The sequence below is a fragment of the Indicator indicator genome, chromosome 1 (genome assembly GCF_027791375.1).
Source record: "Indicator indicator isolate 239-I01 chromosome 1, UM_Iind_1.1, whole genome shotgun sequence".
Classification (NCBI taxonomy): Eukaryota; Metazoa; Chordata; class Aves; order Piciformes; family Indicatoridae; genus Indicator; species Indicator indicator.
The window spans coordinates 73,802,103-73,827,681 of record NC_072010.1 but is presented as its reverse complement, the minus strand read 5'-3'; the positions used below and the strand labels follow the sequence as shown (position 1 = coordinate 73,827,681).

Here is a 25,579-nt window from a genome sequence, read left to right as displayed (position 1 = left end):
AAGATACCACCATGCCACAGTGGAGCACACAAAAGCTGCCATTTGGAGGGCAAGTAGACAGCTAAAAATGAAATGTGGTTCTGCTGACTCTGCATTTATATTTTACCCACAAAGTGGATAAGGGAAAGTGCTGGTGTCATGTTCCTACTACTGCAGCTTCAAAACAGGTTATGACACCATTAGTTAAAACTGTGACATTGCTGTAGGGATAAGCAAAGGGGGAAAGGATGGTCCTAAAAGGATTTTTTTTAAATAAATAAATAAATGTGAATAAATCCATAAGGCGTCAAAATATGTTGTGTGCTCACTGTTCACAAAGCAGTCCTGAGCTTACTCATTTTTAAAATGAAAGTGTAAAATCCCTCACATGATTTCATGCAAGCAGCTGTTGACATGAGGTTGAGAAATGCAAGTCCCTTTGCCCTCACTGAGTTTAGGAGAGGGTAATTTTAGAGAAAACAAAAGATACAGCCAAGCAAGCACATTTATGCAGTGGCCTATGTTCCCTTTCATTGCCTTGCTTACCAGACTGTGAATCCCTAGAAAATGAAGACCAGTGGTATGCCTGTGTCAGAATGCTTGTGTACAACAGAAGAATGTCATACTTACCGGTTACCTTCGTGCAGGGTCTCTTCTCCCAGGCAACCAGCACCAGAACAAGAGGACACAATCTCAAGCTGCGCCAGGGGAGGTTTAGGCTGGAGGTGAGGAGAAAGTTCTTCACAGAGAGAGTGGTTTGCCATTGGAATGGGCTGCCCAGGGAGGTGGTGGAGTCACCATCCCTGGAGGTGTTCAAGAGGGGATTGGACGTGGCACTTGGTGCCATGGTTTAGATAGTCATGAGGTGTAGGGTGACAGGTTGGACTCGATGATCCTTGAGGTCTCTTCCAACCTTCTTGATTCTTGATTTCTCACAGGAGCTTTCTCAGTTCATGCTCAGAACACCACAAGTTAAAACGTGACTCACATATTCTGACAGAACAGCTGAGTCTCAGCCTCCACTTTGAGCAGTGTATTAGCAGGCATGTCCCTGTACATTACTGTCACTCTCATCTTGATTAGGTAAATTTCCTTCCAAAACATGAGCTAACAATTTTGCTTGCTACATGAGCAACAAGGGCTGGAGAGCCTCTTTCTTTCTCTGCTCTTCTTCTCCAAAGGCTAACCCATGGGCAACAGGCATAGCTTCTCTTTGAAATGGATGCAGACTGATAGAAGAGCAAATGAAATATGGATTCATACATGTTCCCCTAGTTATCCAGTAAGCCTAGAAGTCTCTGGGGAGTTTCTTGAATATACATGACACCCCTCATGGTGTGCGTGCAGGTGCTCCCTGCATATTTAAAACGTCTGACAGAAGGGGTCTTTAGGAAACCAACACCGTGTGTCATTACACCCAAGAACTGTGAATTAATTGAAGAGTCACAATGTTAGATCTGCAGTGGCATGGGGATATGGCTTCATCAGGAACTGATTCTGCCTCAGGTCTTGTCTCAGATATATGATCTGTTTTTTACAGTATCGAGTGCAGCATTTAAAAGGAGTAAGAAAGGCTGAGACCAACAGAGGTCAGTACTTCACTGTAACTGTTTCTCCTAATCTTATCCAGTAAAAACAGGTCACCTTGCAGATCATGGTTTTGCTTAAATGGGGGAAATTATTTAAAAGATACTTGTAAGTAATATATTTTAAGAGGACTCATCCTCGTCACTAGCTCATCCTAAGCATAGTAACAGAAGAATGAACAAGACAACTTGCTATTTTTAAAGAAGAACTTTAGTGAACCTAGAATTTTTTTGCATTACTTCCTCCTCCACTCCTCAACCACACAAAAAACATTTAAAACAGATGCTGAAAATAAATGAGAAGCTTATAAAATTACCCTGTGTGGTTTTAATTACTAGAAAGGTCACTAATGTGGCAGGAAGTGTACCTTATGAACTATGGCTCACCTTAGGACGCTGCCTTTGCATCAACAAGCACCTGTACATGGAAACACAGGCAATGCCATTTGTGTTAAAGTAAACAGGAGGTTTACTTTCTGGCCTGTTGAGAAATTCCCAGTGACTGTAGAAAATAGCAACTCTTTCTCAGCGACCTGCCTCTTAAGGAAAATCAAGAGCAAATTCCTAGGATAGTCACCTCAAAACCACCCCTGGCAGCTTCAATGCCTGCTTGCTGAGCAGAGATCACCTACAAACACCGAAGAAGTGGTAAGGACACACTCAGGGCTGACTCAAGTTGCTCCCACTCACTCTTGTGAAAGTGGGTGCAAACAGACCTCGTTGGCATCAGCAGCGAGTGGGAGGAGGATGGAGCAACAGCAGCAGCAACCAGAGGAGGAAAGATGGAGTCTGCAGGGCTTGCTATCAGCTTTCCTGGGCATTAATTTGAGCCTTCCCTTCCTCAGCAGTTACTCCTACTAGTTCCCATTACCAACCCCTACTGCAGTCAGGTGTTATTAGAGTAGGAGGCAGCAGATGGGACTCTGCTGGGGCATTCCAAATCTCCTGAAGATTTCTTAAGCAATCCTGTTTGTACCTTAGTTACCCAAGAGCAGACATGGTAGCACTGATCTCTCTTCAGCTCTTCCAGGCAGATGGTCTTTCTGTGTACCAAGTTTCCTCCAGCAGAGTATCAAGTGTCCTTGGTGTCCTTTACACCCTGTTCTCATATCAGCAGTGTAGTGACCATCACATGCTGCAAAAAGGGTTACTAATCACAAAAAAGGAACCTCTCCTCAAATGAGAGGAAGCAAATTGAGCCATGCCAGGGTTCAGCATCCCTTAGCTGAAAAAACGTCTGTGCCAGCCTACATAAACTTGAGAAGAGAGCTTAAAGAAGTCCTCCAAGCACTGGGAAGGTAGAAGTGACTACTGTCGCTACTCAGCCTCACTGCCCCAAAGCACAAGACTGGCTTTAGTGATCTCAGTGGTCTCCCAAGTAACATTTTAACCTTTTGGCCAATGCCACCTACATTTGAGAGAGAAGTCTGGGTCACCAAGACAGTAAGGTGGGATTCAGTTCATCCACCTCCACAGATATCTGAAGCACAGATGTCTACTGATGTCTCTGCTACTCAGCTGAGAGTTCTTTTGCAATCAATGTGATAAATAATTAAAAGGTGCAATTCACTAGCCTTGAGCACACTTCTAAAATGAGTCTGCTGAGTTGCACCCTAGAGCTGCTTATTTCTCTTCTCCAGAGAAGAGAAATTTGTTGGTTTCAAAGTAATAACCTTCCACCAAAAAGCAGAAATGGGCTGCCTGGAAAAGCAGAGAGCCCTGAGCCAGGCAGGAGTCAGGCAGTGGGGACAAGACTGCACAGCTGTGGTCAGTCATTCCAGCAGCACTGCCTGTAGAGTATTAAGTGATACTGAATATTTGGAGACCCTCTGTTTAGTATTAATGGGGTTTCTAAAGACGTGTCTTCTCAGGAAGGCACAAAAAGGCCATCAGCATGTCCCACAATGGCTGGAAAACCCAAGGAACAAAATCTTCCCAGCTGAAAGCCTATTCCCTACCTGCACAAAAGCATGCAAGAGATTTATCCACCCTAGTATCACAGTATCACAGTATGTCAGAGGCTGGAAGGGACCTCAAGAGATCATCAGGTCCAACCCCCCTGCCCAAAGCAGGATCACCAAGGGTAGTCCACACAGGAATGCATCCAGGTGGGTTTTGAAAGTCTCCAGAGAAGGAGACTCCACAACCCCCCTGGGCAGTCTGTTCCAGTGCTCCATCACCCTCACTGTAAAAACGTTTCTCCTCATGTTGAGGTGAAATCTTCTGTGTTCTAGTTTGAAACCATTGTTCCTTGTCTTATCACTGTGAACCACTGAAAAGAGCCTGGCCCCCTCCACTTGACACCCACCCCTCAGATATTTATAGACATTGATCAGATCCCCTCTCAGTCTTCTCAAGACTAAACAGCCCCAGGGATCTCAGTCTCTCTTCATAGGGGAGATGCTCAAGTCCCCTAATCATCCTCATGGCTCTCTCCATTGGATTCTCTCCAGCAGGTCTCTGTCTCTCTTGAACTGGGGAGCCCAAAACTGGACACAGTATTCCAGGTGTGGTCTCAGGGCAGAGTAGAGAGGTAGAAGAATTTCCCTAGACCTGCTGGACACATCCTTCTTGATACATCCCAGGATCCCATTGGCTCTCGCACATTGTTGTTCCATGGAGAACTTGCTCTCCACCAGCACTCCAAGGTCTTTCTCTGTGGAGCTGCTTTCCAAGCAGGGCAGCCCCTAACCTGTACTGGTGCCTGCTGTTATTCCTCCCCAGATGTAAGACCTTATTAAACTTCATGAGGTTTGCCTGCACCCAGCTCTCCAGCCTGTCCAGGTCACGTTGGATGGCTGCTGTCAGCCAACCCCCCCAGTTTGGTATCATCAGTGAACTTGCTGAGGGTACTCTCAGTGCCCTCATCCAGGTCACTGATAAAGAGATTGAACAACACTAGACCCAGTACTGATCCCTGGGGGACACCACTTGGCACAGGCCTCCAAGTTGACTCTGTGCCACTGATGATGACCCTCTGAACTCTGTTGTGGAGCCAGTTTTCAATCCACCTCACTGACCAACCATCTATGCCACATGTCCTGAGCTTTTCTATGAGGATGTTATGGGAGACAGTATCAAAAGCTTTACTGAAGTCAAGATATATGACATCCACTGCTCTTCCCTCATCTACCCACTTGGTCATAACTTCATAGAAGGCTATCAGATCTCCCCTTGGTAAATCCATGTTGGCTGCTCCTGATAACCTTCTTGTCTTACCTGCAGTTAGAGATGACCTCCAGGATGAGCTGCTCCATCATCTTTCCAGGGATAGAGATGATGCTGACTGGTCTGTAGTTGCCTGGATCCTCCTTCTTGCCTTTTTTGAAGACTGGAGTGACATTTGCTTTCTTCCAGTCATCAGGCACCTCTCCCGTTCTCCATGACTTTTCAAAGATGATGGAGAGAGGTTCAGCAACAGTATCAACCAGCTCTCTCAGAACTCATGGATGCATCCCACCAGGGCCCATGGATTTGTGTATCTTCAGATGGTATAAGAGATCTGTAACCCGGTCCTGACTGACCAGCAGAATGTCCACATCTCTCCAGTTCTGCTTCCTTGCTTCTAGAGACTGAGGGTCCTGAGGGCTGGTGTTGGGAGTGAAGACTGAGGCAAAGAAGGCACTCAGCAACTCTGCCATCTCTGTGTCATCAGTTACTGTATCTCCCATCTCATTCAGCAGTGGGCCCACCTTTTGCCTGCTCTTCATATAGGTTAAATATATGTTAAACATAGTAAATACTTAGAAAAGCTTGTAAAAGGCAGGATGACACACCAATCTCTTACATGGGGAGCAAGCCAGTTCTCATCTTTCACTGCTATTTTGTTGAGGAGCTGGTTTATGTTCTGCCTGTGATCCATGTTGGGAAAACACTCTGTAAATGAGGCAGCATCCTCCCTGCATGCTTCTCACCATATAGGGCTGACACACACCAACCACATACTCAGTCACCCAGTAACGATATCGGAGTGTATCCTCACCAAGGACTATATAGAATCATAGAATTACTAAGGCTGGAAAAGACCTTTAAGATCAAGTCCAACCCTAACCCAACTACCATGACCGCTAAACTATGTCCTGAAGTGCAGAATTCTTGAACACCTCCAGGGATGGCCACTCCCCCACCACCCTGTGCAGCCTGTTTCAACACCTCACCACTCTCTCAGTAAAGAATTTTTTCCTAATGTCCAATCTAAAGCTCCCTAGGTACAATTTAAACCCATTATTGCTCCCTACACACAAAAAAGGTATGAACCTAGTCCTACACCCGCTACCATCATGCCTTTGTCCTGCTCAAGGAAAAGGATCTTTGCCTCACTTTGGTTAACAAGGCTAGAGAACAGCTCTACCGTGGTTTTCAATCCACACTTTTTTTTTTCCTTTTTAGGAAGGAAAATTAAAAACCAGCAACTTCTATAATCTGAAGAGAACCAAAGTAGTGAATAACAGAGATACACTCATCTTCAAACCTTTCTTTAGTTTGGAAAGCCATGCTACAAGGAGGGAAATCCCAAAGCACTCAGACCTTGGAGTCTGAGAGCAGCACACATTGCCTCCCTTTAGAGATGGGGGAAGAAATGCCTGGAAGATTACAAACCAGTGAGCCTGGCTTGCATGTCTGGGGAAGCTCTAGAAAAAAAGAATATTAGAATATTAAGGATTTCTCAAGACCAAATTGTTTGAAAATTATTTACTTTTCTGGCATAGCAAATACAGTAGTGGATAGGGTATTTTTTTATTAAATAAAGTATCTGCACACACTCTTATTTTAAAATTAGGAGCATGATAGGTTATGATACTAAGCTATTGATATCATTAGGAGCAATTAGGTTAGGATACTTGACTTGCCTCCAAACATCCTGCCTTCACTCTACTTTCCAGATGGGGTAAACAGGAAATCTTGCATAATTGCCATTATTCCTTATACCAGCTTGGCATTGACACAGTGACAAATAGCATTTAACACCTTTGCTCTTAAGAACCTCCAGCATCTTAATGACTACTGGAATTATATCTAGGGAAGGGAGAAAAGAAAAAAAAAAAAAAGAATACCAACAGCCTCATTGCTGAGCAAACATCAGAATGAGATAAACATTTTATTTCTCAATCAAGTTGTCTTTGTGCAGCTTTATGGACTCACCTCCCTTCCAGGGCAAGGTAGGAGTGAAACAGAGCAATGGGCCAAGAGCCTTTGTTCTGTTTTACCAATTATGTGGTCAAGTAGCACAGGAGCAAAGTGTTTGCTAATGACCTAAAGTAATTATCTACAATAAGTTCCCAAAAAATTACCTAATGTGGATTTTACAGTAGACTTCAGGTAACTGCACTGAAATGCAGACAGTGTTGGTCTCTTCTCCCTAGTAACAAGTGATAAGAGTAAATGGCCTCAAGTTGCACCAGGGGAGGTTTAGATTGGATATTTGAAGAAACTTCTTCACTGAAAGGGTTATTAAACACTGGAATAGTCTCCCCATCTCTGGAGATCTTTAAAAGATGTGGTGCTAAGGTACATCAGGTGAGGTGAAAGTCAGTGTCACTCCATTCTTCAAAAAAGGGCAAGAAGGGAGACCCAGGAAACTGCAGGTCAGTCAGCCTCACCTCCATCCCTGGAAAGATGATGGAACAGCTCATTCTGGGTATCATCGCGAAGCATGTAGAGAGAAAAAGAAGGTTATCATAGGTAGTCAGCATGGATGCACCAAGGGGAAATCATGTCTGACTAATATGACAGCCTTCTACAGGGTCCCTTCCAAGCCTTATCATTCTGTAATTCTGTGATCATGGTTTAGCACCTGAGTTGCTGGTTAGATAATGGTTGAACTCAGTGATCTTAGAGGTCTTTTCCAACTGAAATGATGCTGTGATTCTAAATAATGCACTTTGTTCACTGTTCAATGGCCAAGTATATTGAATAGTGCTTAACAAATAAAGCTTCCTTCTTGGCATCTTGAATCTCAAATTTCTTTCTGTGTGTTATGGGGTGCTCCAAACCCCCTTCCCCCACCTCCATCAGTGGAGGTTTGAATGGGGGAAGACAAAGGTGCGAAATTGCCTTCCCCTCCCCCTGGGGACAGGTAAAAGGAACCCATTCTTCCTGCCGGGGCAGAGGTCCTTCACAGGTGGGGGGAGCCCACTGGGATTTGGAACTGGGATTGTCTGGGTTCTTCGCGCCCAGTATACATTGGCACTGGACACGTTGTCTAGGAATGTCTTAAACAGAGCGACCAGGAAGCGGTCGGGGCTCGCTCATTTTTGGCTCTCTCATTTCGGGCACTCATTTTGGACTCGCTCTGCTCTCGCTCTGGATTCGTGGTGAAACTGGAGAAACCAGCACTCGGACCTGGCTTCCCCCCGGGCTGGCCTGCCTGCCCTGGGGTCCTGCTCCCTGCCTGCCGCTGGAGTGAGCCTGCTTGCCGTAAAACTGCGGCGTTCCTTGCACTGTTCAGACAGTGCTACCGCACGAGTTTTGCCTCATGGCAGCTGTGTCTACAGACACTTTGATTTTGGCGGGACCCTCTTCTTTCGGATTTGTGCCACGTTATCCACAAATTGGATCACAAAACCTGCAGTTCTGGAGCCTGCCACTGAAGAAAGACCTAGGGACCATCCCCAAATTCCTGCTCAGTCCTCAAGAGTAAAACCGGCATTCTCATACTTTCCCTAAGGTTCTGGCTTGCCTCTGATTTTGTAAGTGGGGTGAAGCTATTTTGTGGCTTAGCCTTTTCCATTTTCTGAATTCTCTAAATTGTACTAAAGTTGCTCGTAAGCATCCTGGTGGAATTCGTGACCGAATAGAACCTCTAAATAAATTTACCATTCACCACCACTCTCTGGGCCCTGCCCTTCAGCCAGTTCCTAACCCAGTGCAGAGTGCTGCTGTCCAACCCACAGGCCAGAAGTTTGCTGTGGGGGATGGTGTCAAAGGCCTTGCTGAAGTCCAGGTAGACTACATCAACAGCCTGCCCCACATCCACCAGCCAGGCCACCTGGTCATAGAAGGAGATCAGGAGTAGAGGACCTCTGAGGTCCCTTCCATTCTATGATTCTATGATCTCACTGGATATCTACAGGTAGAAATATTTCTCAGATGAAATAAAGGACCACAATGGTTCAGTGAATACAGCAAATCATTTGGTCTCTATTTAAACAGCCTCTAAAAATACACATTGGCATTGTGCTTTCTGAAGCACTGAGCTATAATCAGCTCTTGCTCACCAGGAAATTAACGGGAAGTCATGGAGCTGTAGTAAACAACTATAGCCTTGTTGGGGCCCAGGTTTGCACAACGTCAGGAGACACTGAGAGACCCTCTCCACAGCACTCTCTTGTTTTTATGCAAGTTCATCTGCCAGCATTTCAGTTACTTGCACACAAGATGCTGTTTCTGCTCTGTCTGCAGACCATGCAGTACAAGCAATGGGAAGAGGTGAGCAACTTTTTCACTTCCACTGTTTACCCCTTCAGTCTGGCCAGCTTTTGACGGGTCCTGGCTCACTACAGATGAACTCAGGTCTTTGGAGAAAACTCAAATTCAGGAGTCAGATTTGGCATAGTGGTGTGGGAGAAAACCCTGCACAGTTTAGACAAAGAGAGAAATGTTGATAGGCCAGATTTGCCCTCCTCGAAAGGAAAGAGAAGGTGAGGGTACGGCAGTGTGAAACCTGGGTAGATACATACAGCATTGAAAGCAGGGACAAGGACTTCAAACTCACTACTAAGCAACATGGTCCACAAAGAGACATAAAAAAACTGACAAAAGTGAGATTACTCCCAAGTAGAGAGAGGAGCTCAGGAGGGAAAGAAGAAAAAGAAAATATGAAGGGGAAAAGGAGAAAATTGCTTGAAATAGGAGAGAAAGAACATTATAAGAAAGAGAATAAGAAGGCGAAGCCACACATGCAATAAGAAGAATTGTAAAGCAAAGCAAAGTCTGTGTGTATGGGGGCAAATATGACCCCTGACCTGACAAATCTATGGAATACCCAGTTTTGGTGTCACAGGCCATCCTGGTAGCTCACAGCCTGTTTGTACCCTGGATGTGTGTGGTTACTCAACATTTTCATGGTAACATCTGAATGCAGAAAAAAAAAGAAAAAGTACATAAGCACATTTTAAAAGGTTTTTTTCAAGGCAAATGGAAGCAGGCTAGCAAGGATCTAAAAACAGAGTCTGGATACCACAAATAGGTCTAATCATCAAAGGAACACCTCAGGCAGAGTCCCACAGCCAAAAAGCAGTTGAGTTCAAGGCATCACTCTTAAAACGTTTATTAAAATCAGCCATATTATTGCTGGCACATCAGTGTAACATGAAAAGGTAAAGCAGGAGTCAGGTTCTGCTTTGGGAACCATACAGCCTTGAAAATCCAGAGCTGGTCATCAGCAAGGTCAACAAAACTAAGCTCAAAAGAGATTTATGCAAAGTCACCAAAGCTATCAAGGTGTAACACAGACTAACTTTACCTCTCTAGCTTATTGCATTTAAGCCACGGGCTCACAGAAGAAGGAATAACTTCAATTCCAAACCAGCTCTCAAATGTGGGTTTAGAAATCCTCGCATATGTAAATTCTGTAGTTCATTTGACTTCCCCTTATCAGAGTTGCTCTAAGCATTTCTCACTATTTAGCATCAATGTTCAAGCAGCATAGAAATTCTGTGGGATGCCTTTCACACCCAGGCCTGTTATCTGTTTAAAAAAAAAAAGAAACAGAGAAATTTCCAACTGAGTAAAACGAAGACATTCAAATGAGGTACAACAAATATCACAGTGACCTACCCCTAAGTAGGCCCTCCACTTCAAGAGGAGCCCAGAAAGACTAATTACTTGGAATTCCTTAGAAATGTTGAATGTCTTTAAGATTATCAAGCACCCTTCAATAATTTTGATAATATACACATTGTCTGTGACCCTTACACATGGTCCTTATCTCCACATTAACAAACAAGTTATTATGGATGTGCTTTACCCATGCTAGACAAATGTTTGGAAAATATAACAAAATTTCTGAATATTTGGAAAATACAAACCCCCTTCTAGAACTGGAGAATGAAGGAACAAAGATAAAAAAGACAAGGCTCATTTAATTCTTCTGAGGGTTCCCAAACTCTGCTTCTTGAGAAATCTATCAGTTCTCAGCCATTAGAATTGTTATCAAAGCACTGCTTTGAACTAGAAGGTCCCAGATCCCCACCTAGATTTCCATCTCTCCAGAAACATATCTTCATCCTATTGCCCAACTATTAATACAGTTTGTTTGAGTGTTTTTTATTCCGTCTAATTTATAACTCTTCCCTTTCCTTCTGTCTTCAACCTTCAAGGAATGATGGCAGCTGCTGATTAAGAACTGCATGGTATTCTCCTGATGTACTTTTTGCTAATGGAATGAAAAATGAAGAGAGAAACAAGTGCTGGTTTCAAGAACCCTGGACAAAAATGTGAGTTATTAGTTTTCCAAAATGTAGCAACCACTTCTAACAGACTAACCAAATCCCAAAAGCTTTAGGATTGGGATGCAAAATTTTCCTCTGGTGAATTTCAGCATTTAATGTTTGTAGGAGAAATTTGTGCTGCAAACATGTAGATTTCCTGGTGTAGTTAGAAACTGACAATGAAGGGAGTGAAATTTCCAAAACAGATTAAAATAGTAGGAGATAGAAGCAAGACCTAATTTCTTTCAGTATATTACAGAAAATGTTGCACAAGGCAGATTCTGATGCAGTGTCTGCCTTCAGATCCCAGGTGGATACCACCAGCAGCTAACCACTATATCAACACTAGTAGCAGCAATTTCTACAAATCATCTTTCCAGCTGTACAAAGGCAGCTGTTCTCAGCTAGAGGACAAGCACACATCTGGACCAGCCCATCAGGCAAGTAGGATGAGCAAGTGCAGCCAGAGGCACTTCACTCTTAGAGTGTGAGGCTTGGTAGGTCTGATGTATAGAAATAAAGAAAATCTGCACACCTTGAAAATCTCTCCTGCGTGAGGTTCCTTGGCTAAGGTGCTCTCATCCAGTCCATCATATGCAGAAGTCACATACATTTCTGAGTAGTCTTTTCCACCAAAGCAGCAAGAGGTGATCCTCGGAGTAGGCATCCTCACGGTTTGGATTCTTTTTCCTGGTAAAAACGTGAAATTGTTTCCTAATGTCTTAATGTTTTCGAGAAGGCACATAAATATGAATGTACTATTAGTGCACATTGCACAGATGTGGAATATACTCAGAAGGCATCTCCCTTTCAGACAGAGGCCATGTCTTAAAGGACAGTTTGTGGGGAAATCAAATTATTTTGTATGCCACATCTTTAACTATTTTTCATCCTCTTCCCTGAGAAAGAAGTGATACAGTATGTGAAGCCAGGAGGTGCAGAGACACTTTGCCTGGGGTGGCTGTCATTCCCTAACAGCGCCGGCCCGCTAAACATTTCAATGCCCAGAGTCTTTTTCTTAGTTAATTGAAGGTTATAATATTTCTCACAACAGATATGCAATGGGGTGGGTTTTTTTAAGTGGTGTTAATAAGAAACAGGTGTGCTGCATCTGCAGACTGCAGGAGCAGGGGTACCCAGTTCTGGAGTGCAGCACGAGGAGCTGTGCTCTCCTTGTGATTGAGGCCTGGACCAACAATGCTCATGGTAGCTCACAGGGCAGAAACAGTCAAAAACCAACACATTTTCATCTCACCATCAAACTGTCTCTCCTGGCTGGCTTTCTTCTCATGTTTGTGATGTGTAGGTGACACTCAATATGCACATGCTGGGGGAGGCCTTACCTGTTTCTGGGTCTATACGAATGATTCTCCCACCATCAATACAGGCCACCCAGAGTTTCCCTTCTGCATCTATGCACATCCCGTCAGGCATTTTCTCCTCCTCTTCTAGGTGGTACACCAGTTTGGGGCATGCTGCAGGGAGAGTTAGGAAGTCAGTGTTACTTGGGCTGGTACTAGTTCTGTATCAGATCCTAGCCTAACATCTTTCATGTTCTTGGAAACAGGAAAATTCATTTTCCAATAAAGATGTGCTGCAAAATGTATATCACACATGCATTTTGCAGATGGGTTAAAAGCCTAGTTTAGCCTGGCAGAAACAAGCCCTACTAGAGCCATTGCAGTCTGGGACTATACTGAATTAGGGCTCCTATTTTACCAAGGGAAGAAAAGATCTCTGTCCCAAGCACAAAAACATTTCAAAGACTTCCATTGCTCATGGCAGTCTTGATGTCTTTTTATGAGCAACACATCACGTAAATAGTGACTTGAGTGTAAATGTTGGTAATAAGCAATCTCTGCCAGCTACAGATCAAGAACTTTACTTTTTAATGACCAGCCAAGCTACCAGCTTTGGCTAAGCCTGGACACCAACTGCTGGGTCTCTAGGCTGCAGTGTAGATGGGTTGGTGGGCTAGGTTGTTTGCACATGCACAGTCCACAGAGTAGTGCTCACAGGCAGTTGTCCCCCTTACAGCAACTACACCACCCAAAACCAGAGTGACCAGCTTAAAACCAAGGCTAGGATACTCAAACTCATTAGGTTTTTTTATAGGCAGGAAGTTGCGTTAAATCTTCTTTATAAATCTTACATCCTAAAGTCTGTAGAAGTAGATTTTCTCCACAAAATTAAATCTGAGTGAGTGTAATTATTTTGTATGGTTTTTAACCAATTACACAAAATTCATACTCATTAGTGTACAAAGGCAGTTCATCCATTTAAATTCCCGTAGTGTATAACAGGTTTATACAGCACAGAAGTATTTCACAGGATTTTAAAATCAGATTACACCCATTTTACTTGCACTTAAATTTGGTTGGTTGGGTGGGTTTGGGGTGGGTTTTGTTTGGTTGGTTTAGGGGTCTTTGGGGGTATTTGCACGGATATAAAAAATGTCTGTGCAGAAAATGAATATAAGAGAAATAGGCCAAATATCAGTTTTAATTTCAGAATTGGGAAACCTTAGTCACAATAATAACTTGCTTCTTTAAATCCATTTCTGTGCTTTACGTGCATGCACATTCTGTATTTGTGTTTATAGAGCTAGCACAATTGGAGCACTCCAGTAGATGGCACTCAAGAATAAACAGCATCCTATAAGCTAACTCTTACTCTGCAGTATAAATGGCTTCTTCACTGCAGCTCCTTGAACGGGTCTAACTATAAGCCACCTATTCAGATGAAAGAAAGCTGAAGGACTGTCAAAACTTTGTTCAACAAGTACACCTGGTGTGTAACTAAATTTGAGAAAAACCACAGTTAGCTTGCTCACAAGCTGCAATCAGAAGATATGAGATCCATCCAATAAATCACTGCATCTTACATGCCCAGGTCTTGCTGCAGAGATTAACAGTGCAGCATGTCACCAAATTTAGAAAAGCGTGTGTACCGATCTTTCCAGTGTGCTCATCATAGCTGAAGGCACGCACAGCATATGCCAGGCTGTCGATGTGAAAAAAGGTCCTGTGGTCCAGGGACCAATCCAGACCATTGGAGATGTCCACCTGGTCTAACTGTTTTATTACTGAATGATCAGGGAAAAGAGTATAGAGAGCGCCTTGCCGCCTTGCTCGGACCCCTGGTGCCGTCTCCTCAGCCATTGTACCTGAAATGGAAATGGGAGTGTTGGTTACAAAGTAGAAGCTTGCTCCTCATGCTTGATCAAAACCCTCCTCTAGGTGTTTTTAAGACATCCTAGGGTGAAATGGACTAACCAGGTCCCCTCAGATTGATGAGAAAGAGGAAAAGAAGCAGGTCAGGAGCAGCTGCCTCATGCAGAGGTGATCCTGGCCAACAAAAGGATTAATTTCTGTGTTACCATGAGGTATAAGCTGTAGACACCAAAGATTCAAAGGAGCTACACAACACACCAGGGGCTGAGATTTTGATCACATCAGGAGCCAAGATGCAGGCAAGCACAATGCACTCTTTCCATTGTTGCTATTTGTAGGCTACTTTCATCATTTGAATGGACTGTGACCTCTGCGTAAATCACAATGATCTCAGAATCAAGTCAATACCACAGAAATGAGAATTTTTCTTCATGAATGTGTGCCTCAGTGTTACCTTCATTATTTAGTTTCTGATTCTCTTTTCTCCCCAAAGGAGAAAGCTCTGCAGCAATGAGAAGGGAAGCGCTCAGGAGCTGATTTTATACCTTCTTTGAACTGTGACAGAACATCTCTCTTGGCCCTTCCTTTTAGAAGACTTTGTGAGCATGTTTTACACTTGGCCAAAATCTCTGTTGAAAAAGATTGATCAACCATACACAGCTATGGATGGGTGTGCAAAGCAGGCTTTACTCTCTCATTCTTACCCTTAAATCTAGTGACATGTCAGCCCTTGAACATCACCATGAGTCAGATGAATTTCCTGATTTTGGGCAAATTCTAAGTAAGAACAAAAGGCTGGCTGGCAAAACAAATACAGAGACATTTTCAATCCCGTCAGACATTCTTCTTGTCTTCATGAGGTCAATGATCTCTCCCTACATCCCTGTTTCTCATGGGCTAACAGGGGGAGGCTGTATGTGAAGGGTGCAAGCTGCAGCTCATCTTCTGCTCTAGAAGCTCCATCCTCCTCTACACATCCAGAAACCTTCTCACTTGCATGAGCCTTTCCCTGTCTTTTCACTTCCTGTGGCAGCAGGTGTTTGAAAAACATCATCTGCCAAGTAGACAAAGAGTCTTCCTGCCAGATAGTCCTTGTCAACAGCTTCTGTCCTCCTTTAGGTCAGAGGATGTGAGGTCCCTTGCCCTCCTTCATCCACCATTAACTGACCACAGTGTTCACAAGACAGGTCATGTTCGTGAGAGTGGTTTTTTGCAGGGCAATCAGGAGAAAAAATGAGAATATGGAATGAAATACACTACTTAAAGTACACTGTAATTAGTTCCTCTTTCCTCTGGGAGAAATTTCTGACGTGAACTTACCAGCAAAAAACCTCCCCTTTGGATCCACTTTGCCATCATTGAACCTATTGTTGGGTTTGTCCTGCTCAACCTCAAGGATGGTGGTGACTTCCTGGGTGTCCCAGTTCAGAAAGGCAAACCTGGTCCCCAGGGTGATGACATAGCCCCCACACTGCCGCAGTGCCACTGAGCTGACGCGGGCATCTGTGGGTGAGAAGGAGTGGGAGATGGTGGGTGGCTCCAGGGTCATCAGTCAGCCCTACCCTCCCCATATTGCTTAGGACATCTAATCTTGACTGGGAGACCCCTGATCCAGGAAAGTCTGAGCAGATGTTAAGATTCTTCTTCCCTGGGATCATTAACACATCTCTCTGGTTCTGTATTTCCTGGATCTTTCCACCTTCTGGGCAGGCACAGCCATTAGAACTCTACCATTTCCTTTGCAAGTCCCAAATAAAATACGCCTTCCCATTTGGTCTTAGAAAGGGCAACATCTACATGGCCCTTCATACCTGAGCACAGTACCCTCTGCTTGGCTGGCTCAGGCTACACCATGCTTTGCAACACATGATGGGAGGACAGGACATGTGGCCCCATGGAAAATAAGGGAGACCACCACTGCTGGGAGAGATGTACAGGGCCAACAGAGAAGACTAGCAGAATAAAGTGGTCAGTACAGGCTCTTACCCACAGACACACTCTGCACTTCCTTGGTGAATGGACTCCAGCGACAAATTTTCTGTGAATTAATGTCTACATAGACGAGTGCATTCTCCCTTTCTTCCCAGACTGGACACTCTCCTATCCTATTCTTCTCCTTCACAACAGATTCAATTTTGATGGAGGAAGACATGGTCTGAGGAGAAGAGAGTTGATAATGGCTTTAATGAAAAGCGCTCATTGTGTGGGTTTTTCCATGCTTTAAACCAGTTTGTAAAACTAAATCCCACATGACAGACCAATTTAGGAGGTTCCTGTGACAATTCCACAGCTTCAGGCTGGAACTGAGTTTGAGTTTTCAAGCTGCTTCTTATCCTAGAAAAGAGACTTTAAAAGAGATCTGATGCTGAGGCACCTGCCTCCAGGCAATGGAGTGTTGGGGACATGGCCCTGAGCTGGGACCAAGCTGTCATCTGGGGATTGGTGGTCTCAGGACTCCCCTAGACCCTGAGAAGGGTCCAGTGGGAAGCAGTACCAATGAGTCAGAAGCCTTTTTGTGGAAAAACAAGGCTGTGCCTTATTGACATAGATGCATTGACTTGCTCCATAGAAAGGTGTGTACACACTCATACTACCAACTGCAGTTTGCCACCAAGGCCACTCTAGACCAAGTTGCCTGTTCCAACACTGAGTCAGCATAAATATGCAAATACAGGAGAAGGCCTTTGAAATTTTGCTGCTTTGTTTTCCCTCCAAGCATTTCATCTTCATCGGCCTCCTCACAAACATAACCATGGATCCAAACCCTGCCACAGACTCTGAATTTCACCCTGTGCCAGACTACAGGCTGTAATTACCCTAGCTGCTGCTTCAGGAGCAAAGCTGCCTATGAAGCTCCTGTCCTGGGCACGTGCTTCTGCCAGGGGGTGGTCGTGCCCTGGCTGTCCTTTTCCCCACCCCTGTTGCAGCAGCAGGGTGCCCACAGGGATGCCAGCCACTCTGCCACCACCCTAACCCAGAGTGCCCAGTCCCTCATGTTGGTGTCCAGAGTCTGTTGATGCCCTGCAGAACAGGTAGCTCAGCCCCTGGGTCTGTGCTGTCTGTGCTGCAGTGTGGGATGTAAACAAGAGCCTTCACCATTCAGCTGTTAGAAAAGAGAGAGGCCTGCTTGCTGCCCCACTCGTCGCTAATGCAGCTGCTGCCATCGCTGATGCACCTGCCCACCTCACACATTTTTTTCAGCCAGTCCCTGCCATAACACAAATCCTATGGATTACTATCTTCACATGGGCATTGTTTCCTAGTAGGTGAGCTGATGATAAGATTTATAGGTAATTAATTATCATTAATGTGCTTCAAAATACATGGGAGGAGCCAGTAATCACTGCAAGTGGAAAGACCAGGACTGAGGGCCCGGGACCTTCCCAGCTCCCTGGCCTCAGGCATGCTCGGCAAGGAATCACACAGCCAAGGTTATGTCCAAGCAACTCATTCATCAAACATATCCCTTGCCTTCCAAGAAAAATGGCCCTGAGAAGCCAAGCAGTGAGCTGCTCTGTGCAGCAAACACCATCAGTCTAAAGTGTAAATGAGGACACACAGCATGATGCCAGTAAAACCTTCTAAAACCTGTTAAATCATGTTTGAGCTGGAAGAGTGAGTTTGGGTTAAAGTTATATGTCATGTGGCTGCCGTATTTGAGACCTGAGGCTTGGAGGCACAACACTGACTTTATTGTATCGCGATTTGGAAAACACAGAGCTACTTTTGCCACCATGGGAAAACGGGGTTTGGCAGTAGGCCAGCATCCATGTGGCTCCCACAGAGGCAGAAAGACTCCATGTGCAGCAGCCATTGTCTATTTGTCTCCAGAGTTCTTCCACTGACCCAACTGAGCCTTATTAAAACTTTTTCTTCCCACCATCTCCCATTTCACAGCGTCACAGAATGGTGGAAGTTGGAAGGGACCTCTGGAGAACATAGAGTACAAGCCCCTGCTACTAGATCTGGTTGCACAGGAACATGTCCAGGCAGGTTTTGAAAATCTTCACAGAAGATTCCACAACCTCTCTGTGCAGCCTCTTCCAGTGTTCAAGGTACAAAAGTTTTTCCTTATGTTTAGGTGGAAGCTCTTGTGTTCCAGTTTGTGCCCATTGCCCCTTGTCCTATCACTGGGCAACACTGAGGAGTCTGGCCCCATCCTCTCAGCATCCTTTACATACATATAAGCATTGATAAGATCTCCTCTTAGTTTTCTCTGTTGCACTGTCTCTTGAACTGGGGATCCCAGACCTAGACACAGTACTCCAGATGAAGCCTCACTGGGGCAAAGTAGAAGAGGAGGACAACCCCCCTGCTAGTCACACTCTTGTTCACGAACCCCAGGATACCTTTGGCCTTGGCCACAAGAGCACATTGCTGACTCATGGTAATCCTGTTGTCCATCAGGACTCCAAGGTTCTTCTTCTCAGAGCTGCTTTCCAGCAGATCATCTCCTAACCTGTATTGGTGCATGGGGTTATTACTCTCCAGGTGCAGGATTCTACACTTGCCTATGCTCTGTGCCGAACTCTCCAGCCTGCCCAGGTGATGCTGGATGGCAGCAAAGCCTTCAGGTGTGTCAGCCATGCCTCCCAATTTTGTATAATCAGCAAATTTGCTGAGAATACACTCTATCACTTCATCCAGGTCGTTGATGAAGATATTGAAAAAGATTGGACTGAGTATGGATTCCTGGGGAGCATCAATAGCTACAGGCCTCCAACTAGACTCTGTACAGCTGACCACAACCCTCTGAGCTCTGTCCTTCAACCACTTCTCAATTCACCTCACTGTCCACTCATATAACTAACACTTCCTAAGCTTACCTATGAGGGTGTTATGGGAGGCAGTTTCATTTACTGCCCTTTCTCCAGCTTCTGCAGCAAAAAACTCAGGGGCCTGGCAGATAAGCTATGGTGAAATACTGATTGACAGTTCCATCCAGCATGCTTCATGGAGAGTATGCAATCATACCATTGGCAGCTGTTTCACAAGGCACAGGCAGGGGAGAAACCAACTTGCCTGACCAGCTGTCTGCTTATACCTTCTATGCCCCCTGCCATGATGCTGTGGAGACCTGTACTGTTCCCGATGGGCCCAAGCACATATCTGCCTTTCCCAGCTGCATATCCAGCCTCTACATGTCCCTCTAGCTGGGGTCTGTTTGGTTTCTAATTAATCAGATTATTTTTTTACTCAAATTTGTGCCTTGCTGGCTAAGATTTCAATAATTTTTACAAGCAGCTGAAAATGGAGACTTTTAACAGGAAAGGTTGTCCCAGTCTAAGAGGCAACACTGCCCTCTGAGAGTCCCCACAAGATGGCAGGGATGCAGCCCTTGGTCGTCCCACTCCAACCCTCACTCCCTTTCTCTTTCCCCCAGCCCTGTGGTGAACTTGCCACAGCCTCCCTGCTGGCACCCCATGGAGATATGTAGCAGCAAATTCACAGAATGCAGTGTCTCAGGTGGAAAAATGAGGAAATGAGCCCCAAAGGCCTTGTTCAAAACAGCTTCACCATTCCCCAGTCATCTTGCCATGTGGCACCTTCTTGTATGGTAGCTTGCACCCTGCTTGGCACTGACTCATCAAGCAATTTCAAGCAGAACACACCAAATTCTCCCTGAACAAAATGGCTGTAGATAAAAATATCACATTCACTCTGCCTTTACCCTTTGCAACATTTTGGTTGCGTTCTAGCCTCCTGGACTTGTGTCTAAACCCTGTTACAGAGACTAAGGGGCTGACAGGTGTCACTGAAACATTTGCCAAGTTAAACTGTTTAAAGTTACCACAATTTAAAGATCACAAGAAAAATTTCCTGTTAGGAATGAAAAACTAATGTGAAAATATTCAGTCTGGTCTAAAAACTGAAGCTTCTTCCTGGTAGCCATTTGAAGATAGCGTTTCTAACCTTCACTCCACATCCCTTTTCAAATGATCTGGCAAAACTTGGCCATTTTGGTACTTCTAAAATATAGGTAAAACACAAAAAAATGACTGGCCTTAGAAGGTTTCTTTGTTGTTTCCCTCCCTCTCTCCCCCGTGCAAGCACACATCATTTCACTTCCAATTTCAGAATGAAGCCCTGAATAAGCAGACAGACAGTGAAAGCTTTTAGTATGTGTACAGTGAAACAACTGTCTCTGTAATCTGAGGAATTTTAAGAACCATTTTCCCTCAGTCAGTCAGCTGAATATTTACTCCTAGCTGAACGACACCTATGTGAAACTCCACAGTTCATCACATCAACATACCTCCTAAGGAAAATGTTGCAAGACCTGGCTTGGTGTCTCTTTTTCCAGTGCTGGCCCAATGAAACCGGCTGCTGTTTTCGGCAGTGATTAAAAATGTGCAATAGTTGATGTTATCTGCACCAACCAGGTAACCTTTTACATTTTGTATTCAGTCAGCAGTCACAGGAACGATGAGGCACAGACCAAAGCTCTTCTGAATGTTTTGGTTCATGGTGCCAGCAGCAGAACATGTGATGGGGAAAATCCCTGCTCAGTATTCTTCTCACATCATGAAAGCAAGGGAGGGAAGCTGAAGCATTGCACCATTTAGTCACCACAAGTGCTAGCCCAGTCTTCCCTAATTTAGGGACATATGCATGTCTTGGGTGATAAAAGGGGGAGGTTAATAAAAGATGCAAGAGAGGAGTTTGTAGTACAAGTCACTGAATGATGAGGAAAAAACTATTCTTGTGATTAAGGCATATTAACATCATTTAGACTTGGCTACTATTCCCAGCTGTGCCACAAACCTTCTTGTGTGTGAAGCCACTGGCTCAGGGGTCCTTACCTCAAATATGCAAAGCCTGATCCCTGCCTCAGCAGACAGCTGCAAGCTGCTGCCCACAGCAAGCCCTGAGAAGGGCTTTGGCCAGGGAGCCTTGCCATGGATGCTGCAGGACAGCAACATCTTGCTTGGTTTTTAAGACTTTGCACTTTGCCATGTGTCATATTTTGTTTTCTGTGGGAGGTGAAGGTGGATTATGCTGACTGCTTTCCCCCACCCAGCCTTGCTCAGTAGAGCTAGGTGTTGGTGGCTCTCCCCCAGCAGATGGACCAGCAAGGTGAGGAAAAGGGCAGGCTTGTCATGGGGCCAAACTCCAAGCTGAGCAGCAAGCCAGAGTGTCTTTGAGACAGGGCACCTCTCCCAGTCCTACCTGCTACAACAAGGGGTGGAAGCAGAAGGCAGGTTGCTGCTGGTGGTCACTGCCTCTGCCACACTCAGTGAGGGAAGAAGCCACTTGGGAGGAATGAGCCTCAAACCAGCATGTGAGAGCAATGTGTGTCTTTTTTGGTGGTGGTGGTTGGTTTTGGGTTGTTGTTTTTTTGGTTTTGGTTTGGTTTGGTTTGGTTTTGGGTTTGGGGTTTTTTTTGTTTGTTTCCTTTGGGTTTTGTTTGTTTGTTTTGTTTTCTGATGTTCAAATGATTCACAAGATGAATGTTTTTCCCAGATAAGCAAATAGGCAGGACAGATCTAGTGTTATCCTATCATAGTCACTGTCAATCCAAATGTGGAGATTAAAAAATCACAGCCCTATGACAGAGACAAATTCAAAGATTTCTAGAGAGACCACCAGTAATATTTCCAAATCAAACTCCTGACAAGGTCACTGCATCACAAGCAAAGCAGTTGTAGGCATCTTGAGGAACTTCTCAACCTTCCTTGGCCTCACAGCCTGAGCTGCCCCCATCATCTCATTTCATCACAAACCGTCTGTATGCTTGCTCTCACAACATTTTTGACATTACTCTCAACTTGCCTTCTTTTAACCCAAATTATAATTTTGAAGTGAGGCTCATGTAGAACAACATGCATTTTTTTCACAGTATTTTCAGCTGGAAGACATATTCAAAAGGAAAATTCTGATTTATGATCATTTTAACTGCTTTCATTTTAAAAGGAAAGCAACTGGCTCACAGCTGCAGAGGGAAAAAAAACCATCCATTTTTCTGCAAAATATTTCCCAAAGCATTTTTTTCTAAAGGAATTTTGATTTTTGGAGAAGGACACATTTTCCATTCAGCTGTTTTCTGCTGATGGCATGACTAACTTCCCCACTACAGGCTGTCGCAAAGTTAAATGAAGTCATGCAGAAGAATTAAGCGTTTGCTTTGTTGAAACAAGAGAGAAAAATAGCACATGCTGCTTTCCTGGTGATCATATCATGGGTGCCAGATCATTGATGGCACCAGTCAGAATGGCAGAGGTGAAAATACTACCTCTCACCACAATTTCTGCCATCTCTTATTTCTACCCCAATGACTTCTACCAGCACGAGTATCACATCTCCCACCCTCAGCACACTGTTTCAACATCCACCCATCCTACCTTTCCAGAGGTCAGTTGCTTAGGAAGAGACACATCTCAAAGGCTTTGTAGATGCTGTTAATGAGTGGTGCACCTAGTAGGTGCTTTATTTGTTGTTATCCAGACAGCTATTTTATTTATCTCCACAACACAAAAAGCCTGCCCCCACTATGCACTTTGCTTATTTCTACAACTGCTGGGTTGCAAAGCAAAAGTTTACAGCAAAGTTATCCAAAGGCAGCCACGCACCCCTGTACCTCTGGCTGATGCCCAACCACAGTGTTTCCTTCTGGGATGTCTTCCTGTCTCCTTTTCTAGTGCTTTGGTCTCCTCTGATGCAACTCCTACCACTTCTTTTTATAGCGTCTATCTTTTATCGACATAGCGTAATTGGGAGAGCCTATCAAGGCATGAGACACACCTCATACATGAATGTGGTATTTAAATAATTGTCTTCTGTTACCTACAGGCATGTGCTCAGACAATAGCTCTGATTGTTACTGTAACTTTGCAAATAGTAATTCTCTTGCTCCCCTTTTTTTTCTCAGCTCTCCAAATTACACTTGTGTCACTCATTTCCCTTGAGAGTCCACCCTAGCTTTCATTAGTCTAGAAACTTGACATTGCATATTACTTGATTGTTCCAATCTCTTAAAGTCATTCTTCATCTAGACAGAGTCATCTTCTGAAGCCGTTTCCCTCTTGGAGATTACAACAGGCATGGTTAGAGTTAATGAATACACAGTTATTAAAAACTGCAGACAGGCACAGGTGTAGCTACTCACCCCAGCAATATCTCACAGTGTTGATCAGAAATGAAGCCAAGACTTATCTTCTTGTAGCTTCACTCTTTTGTAGGAAAGTCCTGTTCCCTTCCTGGTGCTTAACCTGGAAAGAACTAGAGCTCCCTGGGCAGTCAGTACTGCCTGCTCTTATTTTGGCAGAGCTATTTTGCCAGCAAAGGATTACTCGAGTTCCCTCCAGCTTGGATGTGAATAAATACACTTCACCTACTGTGGAAAACCAAGGTATCTGTCTCAATATTGTTACGACAGTAACCAAAACAGTTGGACAGGATGGAACTGATAACCTGACAAAACCGCGAGTTGTTGTAATCCAAGCTGGAGCTTACAGCACAAAAACCCAAGTTCTGCATTCAGGAGTGTTGTAATGCAAGCTGGAGCTTACTGCACAACTGCACCCAGAGGTCACGGAAAGGGTTGATGGCCTTTGAGGGGTCTTCAGACAGAAAGCCCCCATAGCTGGCTGGTGCAGGCCCAGTTTAGAGCCAGAGAGCATGCAAAAAAACCTCCACAGGATGGTGTTTGAGCAAGTTGAACGTGCCATGAATATGGCAATCAGTTGAGGAAGTGCGACCACCTATGAGATTAGAAAGGCTATAAAACCATGAAAACAACTGATAGAAGTTGGGAGTCCCCCCACCAAGAGAAGACAAGAGAAGAATTCATAGTACCTGTAAGATGTTGCTGAATCCTCAGTCGTGACTGTCGCTGCTTTTGCTCTTCCTTGCTTTTCCTCCTTGTCTATATTTCTAACTCTTCCCTCTACACATGTAAGTGAAATTAAATTCAGGTGCCTTTCTCACCCAGATGCTTGAGTCCTTGGTTTCATTCAGGGGATCACTAAAAGAACCCTCTCACCCACTACAACCAGTGGACTGAGACACCTGTGACTATAGATTTTGGTCACGAGGGTTAAGGACTCCTTCAGGGAGCAGCAGCTGCTCCTCCTGATACAGCCTTTTGTGTCACTGGGTTCTTGCTCAACCTTAAATGAAATCAGTGCAAATCTTTGATCAAAGAGTTCTGTGCCATTAATAAGCAAGGGATTAAACCGAAGTCATGAAGCCTTCCTAATTGAGGGAACTGGTAAGAGCTCAGCTCCAGTTTGCCAGATCCAGCACTCCATCGTGGGACTCAAGTCAAAATACACTGGCAGTGCCTGTTTGGGCTCCTCAGGGCTGGGGTGAAGGAAGCAGCTGCAGCGTCTGCACTGGAGGCGCACTCCCAGGATGTTTCAGTAATGTTAAAAATACAACTCTCCTGGCAGAGTTGGCTCTTCCTGCTCATGTGATGCCAGTGAAACCAGCATAGTGAAGCCCAGCAGGTGATCTTACTGAACAGGGAGGTGGCAGTTATTTGTGAAATGCTCCTGGCTCCCACGCTCACAAGCACAGAAACACGCATGCCTCAATACACATGCCCAGAGCCACCTACACATGGCATGGAGGATAAGGGACTCTCCAGCAGCCACATCATCTCTGTGTCTCCTTGAGTGACTCTTGACTAACTGTGACAAACTAATCTTTGACCAGATCTTTCATGCCTGTACAAGCTGTCACTGTTACCTCTCTAGTGCAGTAACAACAAAAGGGATTGGCAGGTGCTGTGTTTTTGCTGGCCATCACCCTACTGCCATACCCATTAGCGATCAACCACAGCCGCCCTACAGCACAGTTCCTGAGCTGCAGTTGTCACTAGGTTCGTGACTTGAGTGAGATCAGAGCCGTGAGTTTGCTACATTCACCATCTCCATCAACTCCTAAATTTCCCTCTACCATGCTTTGAGATTACTTTGTAGCACATACAGTAAATGAAAGATAGTGGACACTCAAAAGAGCAAGCCCCAGCTTCCTTCTCTGCCTCATGCTCATCTTTTGCCCAGAAGTGAGGCTACTTAAACCTCCTGTTTTTCCAGCTGTCAAGACATAACCTCTCATGTTTTAAAGAGGAAAAAATGGTGACTTGCACAAAGTCACCTTTGAAATCTTGGTTCAAAGCAGCACTGAGGCCTTGGTGACCCAAGGGCTAGGCAGCTGAGTCGCCTATCGGACACTCAGAGGGCACAGCAGAAACAAGCAGACTTAGAAGAGAATGTGCTTGCAGGGATGCACTGTAAAACCATGACGTATCAATTCTTGGGGCTACTTGCATCAAAAAACACTGCCACAGACTGCCTCACCAGCTGGTGGGTTACCTGCACACGGCAGGATGGGGATGGACAGTTATTGCACCTGCAGGTGGAGGTGCACAAACACAGGAGCAAGCAACATGCCAAGAGAAAAATCT

At 44.7% G+C, this 25,579-nt stretch overlaps 1 protein-coding gene across 1 annotated transcript; it reads right to left on the bottom strand.

Moving 5' to 3' along the window:
- Positions 1-10,202: 10,202 nt before the first annotated feature.
- LOC128968605 (regucalcin-like) lies at positions 10,203-16,321 on the bottom strand. The gene is made up of 6 exons (XM_054383165.1): positions 16,156-16,321; positions 15,490-15,672; positions 13,947-14,162; positions 12,340-12,471; positions 11,532-11,686; positions 10,203-10,253 (listed from the first exon to the last, which is right to left on the bottom strand). Exons 1-6 carry the CDS (start codon positions 16,319-16,321, stop codon positions 10,203-10,205), a joined length of 903 nt encoding a protein of 300 aa, XP_054239140.1.
- Between the last annotated feature and the right edge of the window lie 9,258 nt (positions 16,322-25,579).

What these genes read in the sequence shown, in the direction of transcription:
- LOC128968605 (XM_054383165.1), bottom strand. Translation starts at nt 16,321, where the DNA reads ATGTCTTCCTCCATCAAAATTGAATCTGTTGTGAAGGAGAAGAATAGG. An exon ending in AGTGCAGAGTGTGTCTGTGG is followed by an intron (nt 15,673 to 16,155) that starts GTAAGAGCCTGT and finishes TCTCACCCACAG; the next exon opens with ATGCCCGCGTCAGCTCAGTG. An exon ending in TGAGCACACTGGAAAGATCG is followed by an intron (nt 12,472 to 13,946) that starts GTACACACGCTT and finishes CTCTCCCTGCAG; the next exon opens with CATGCCCCAAACTGGTGTAC.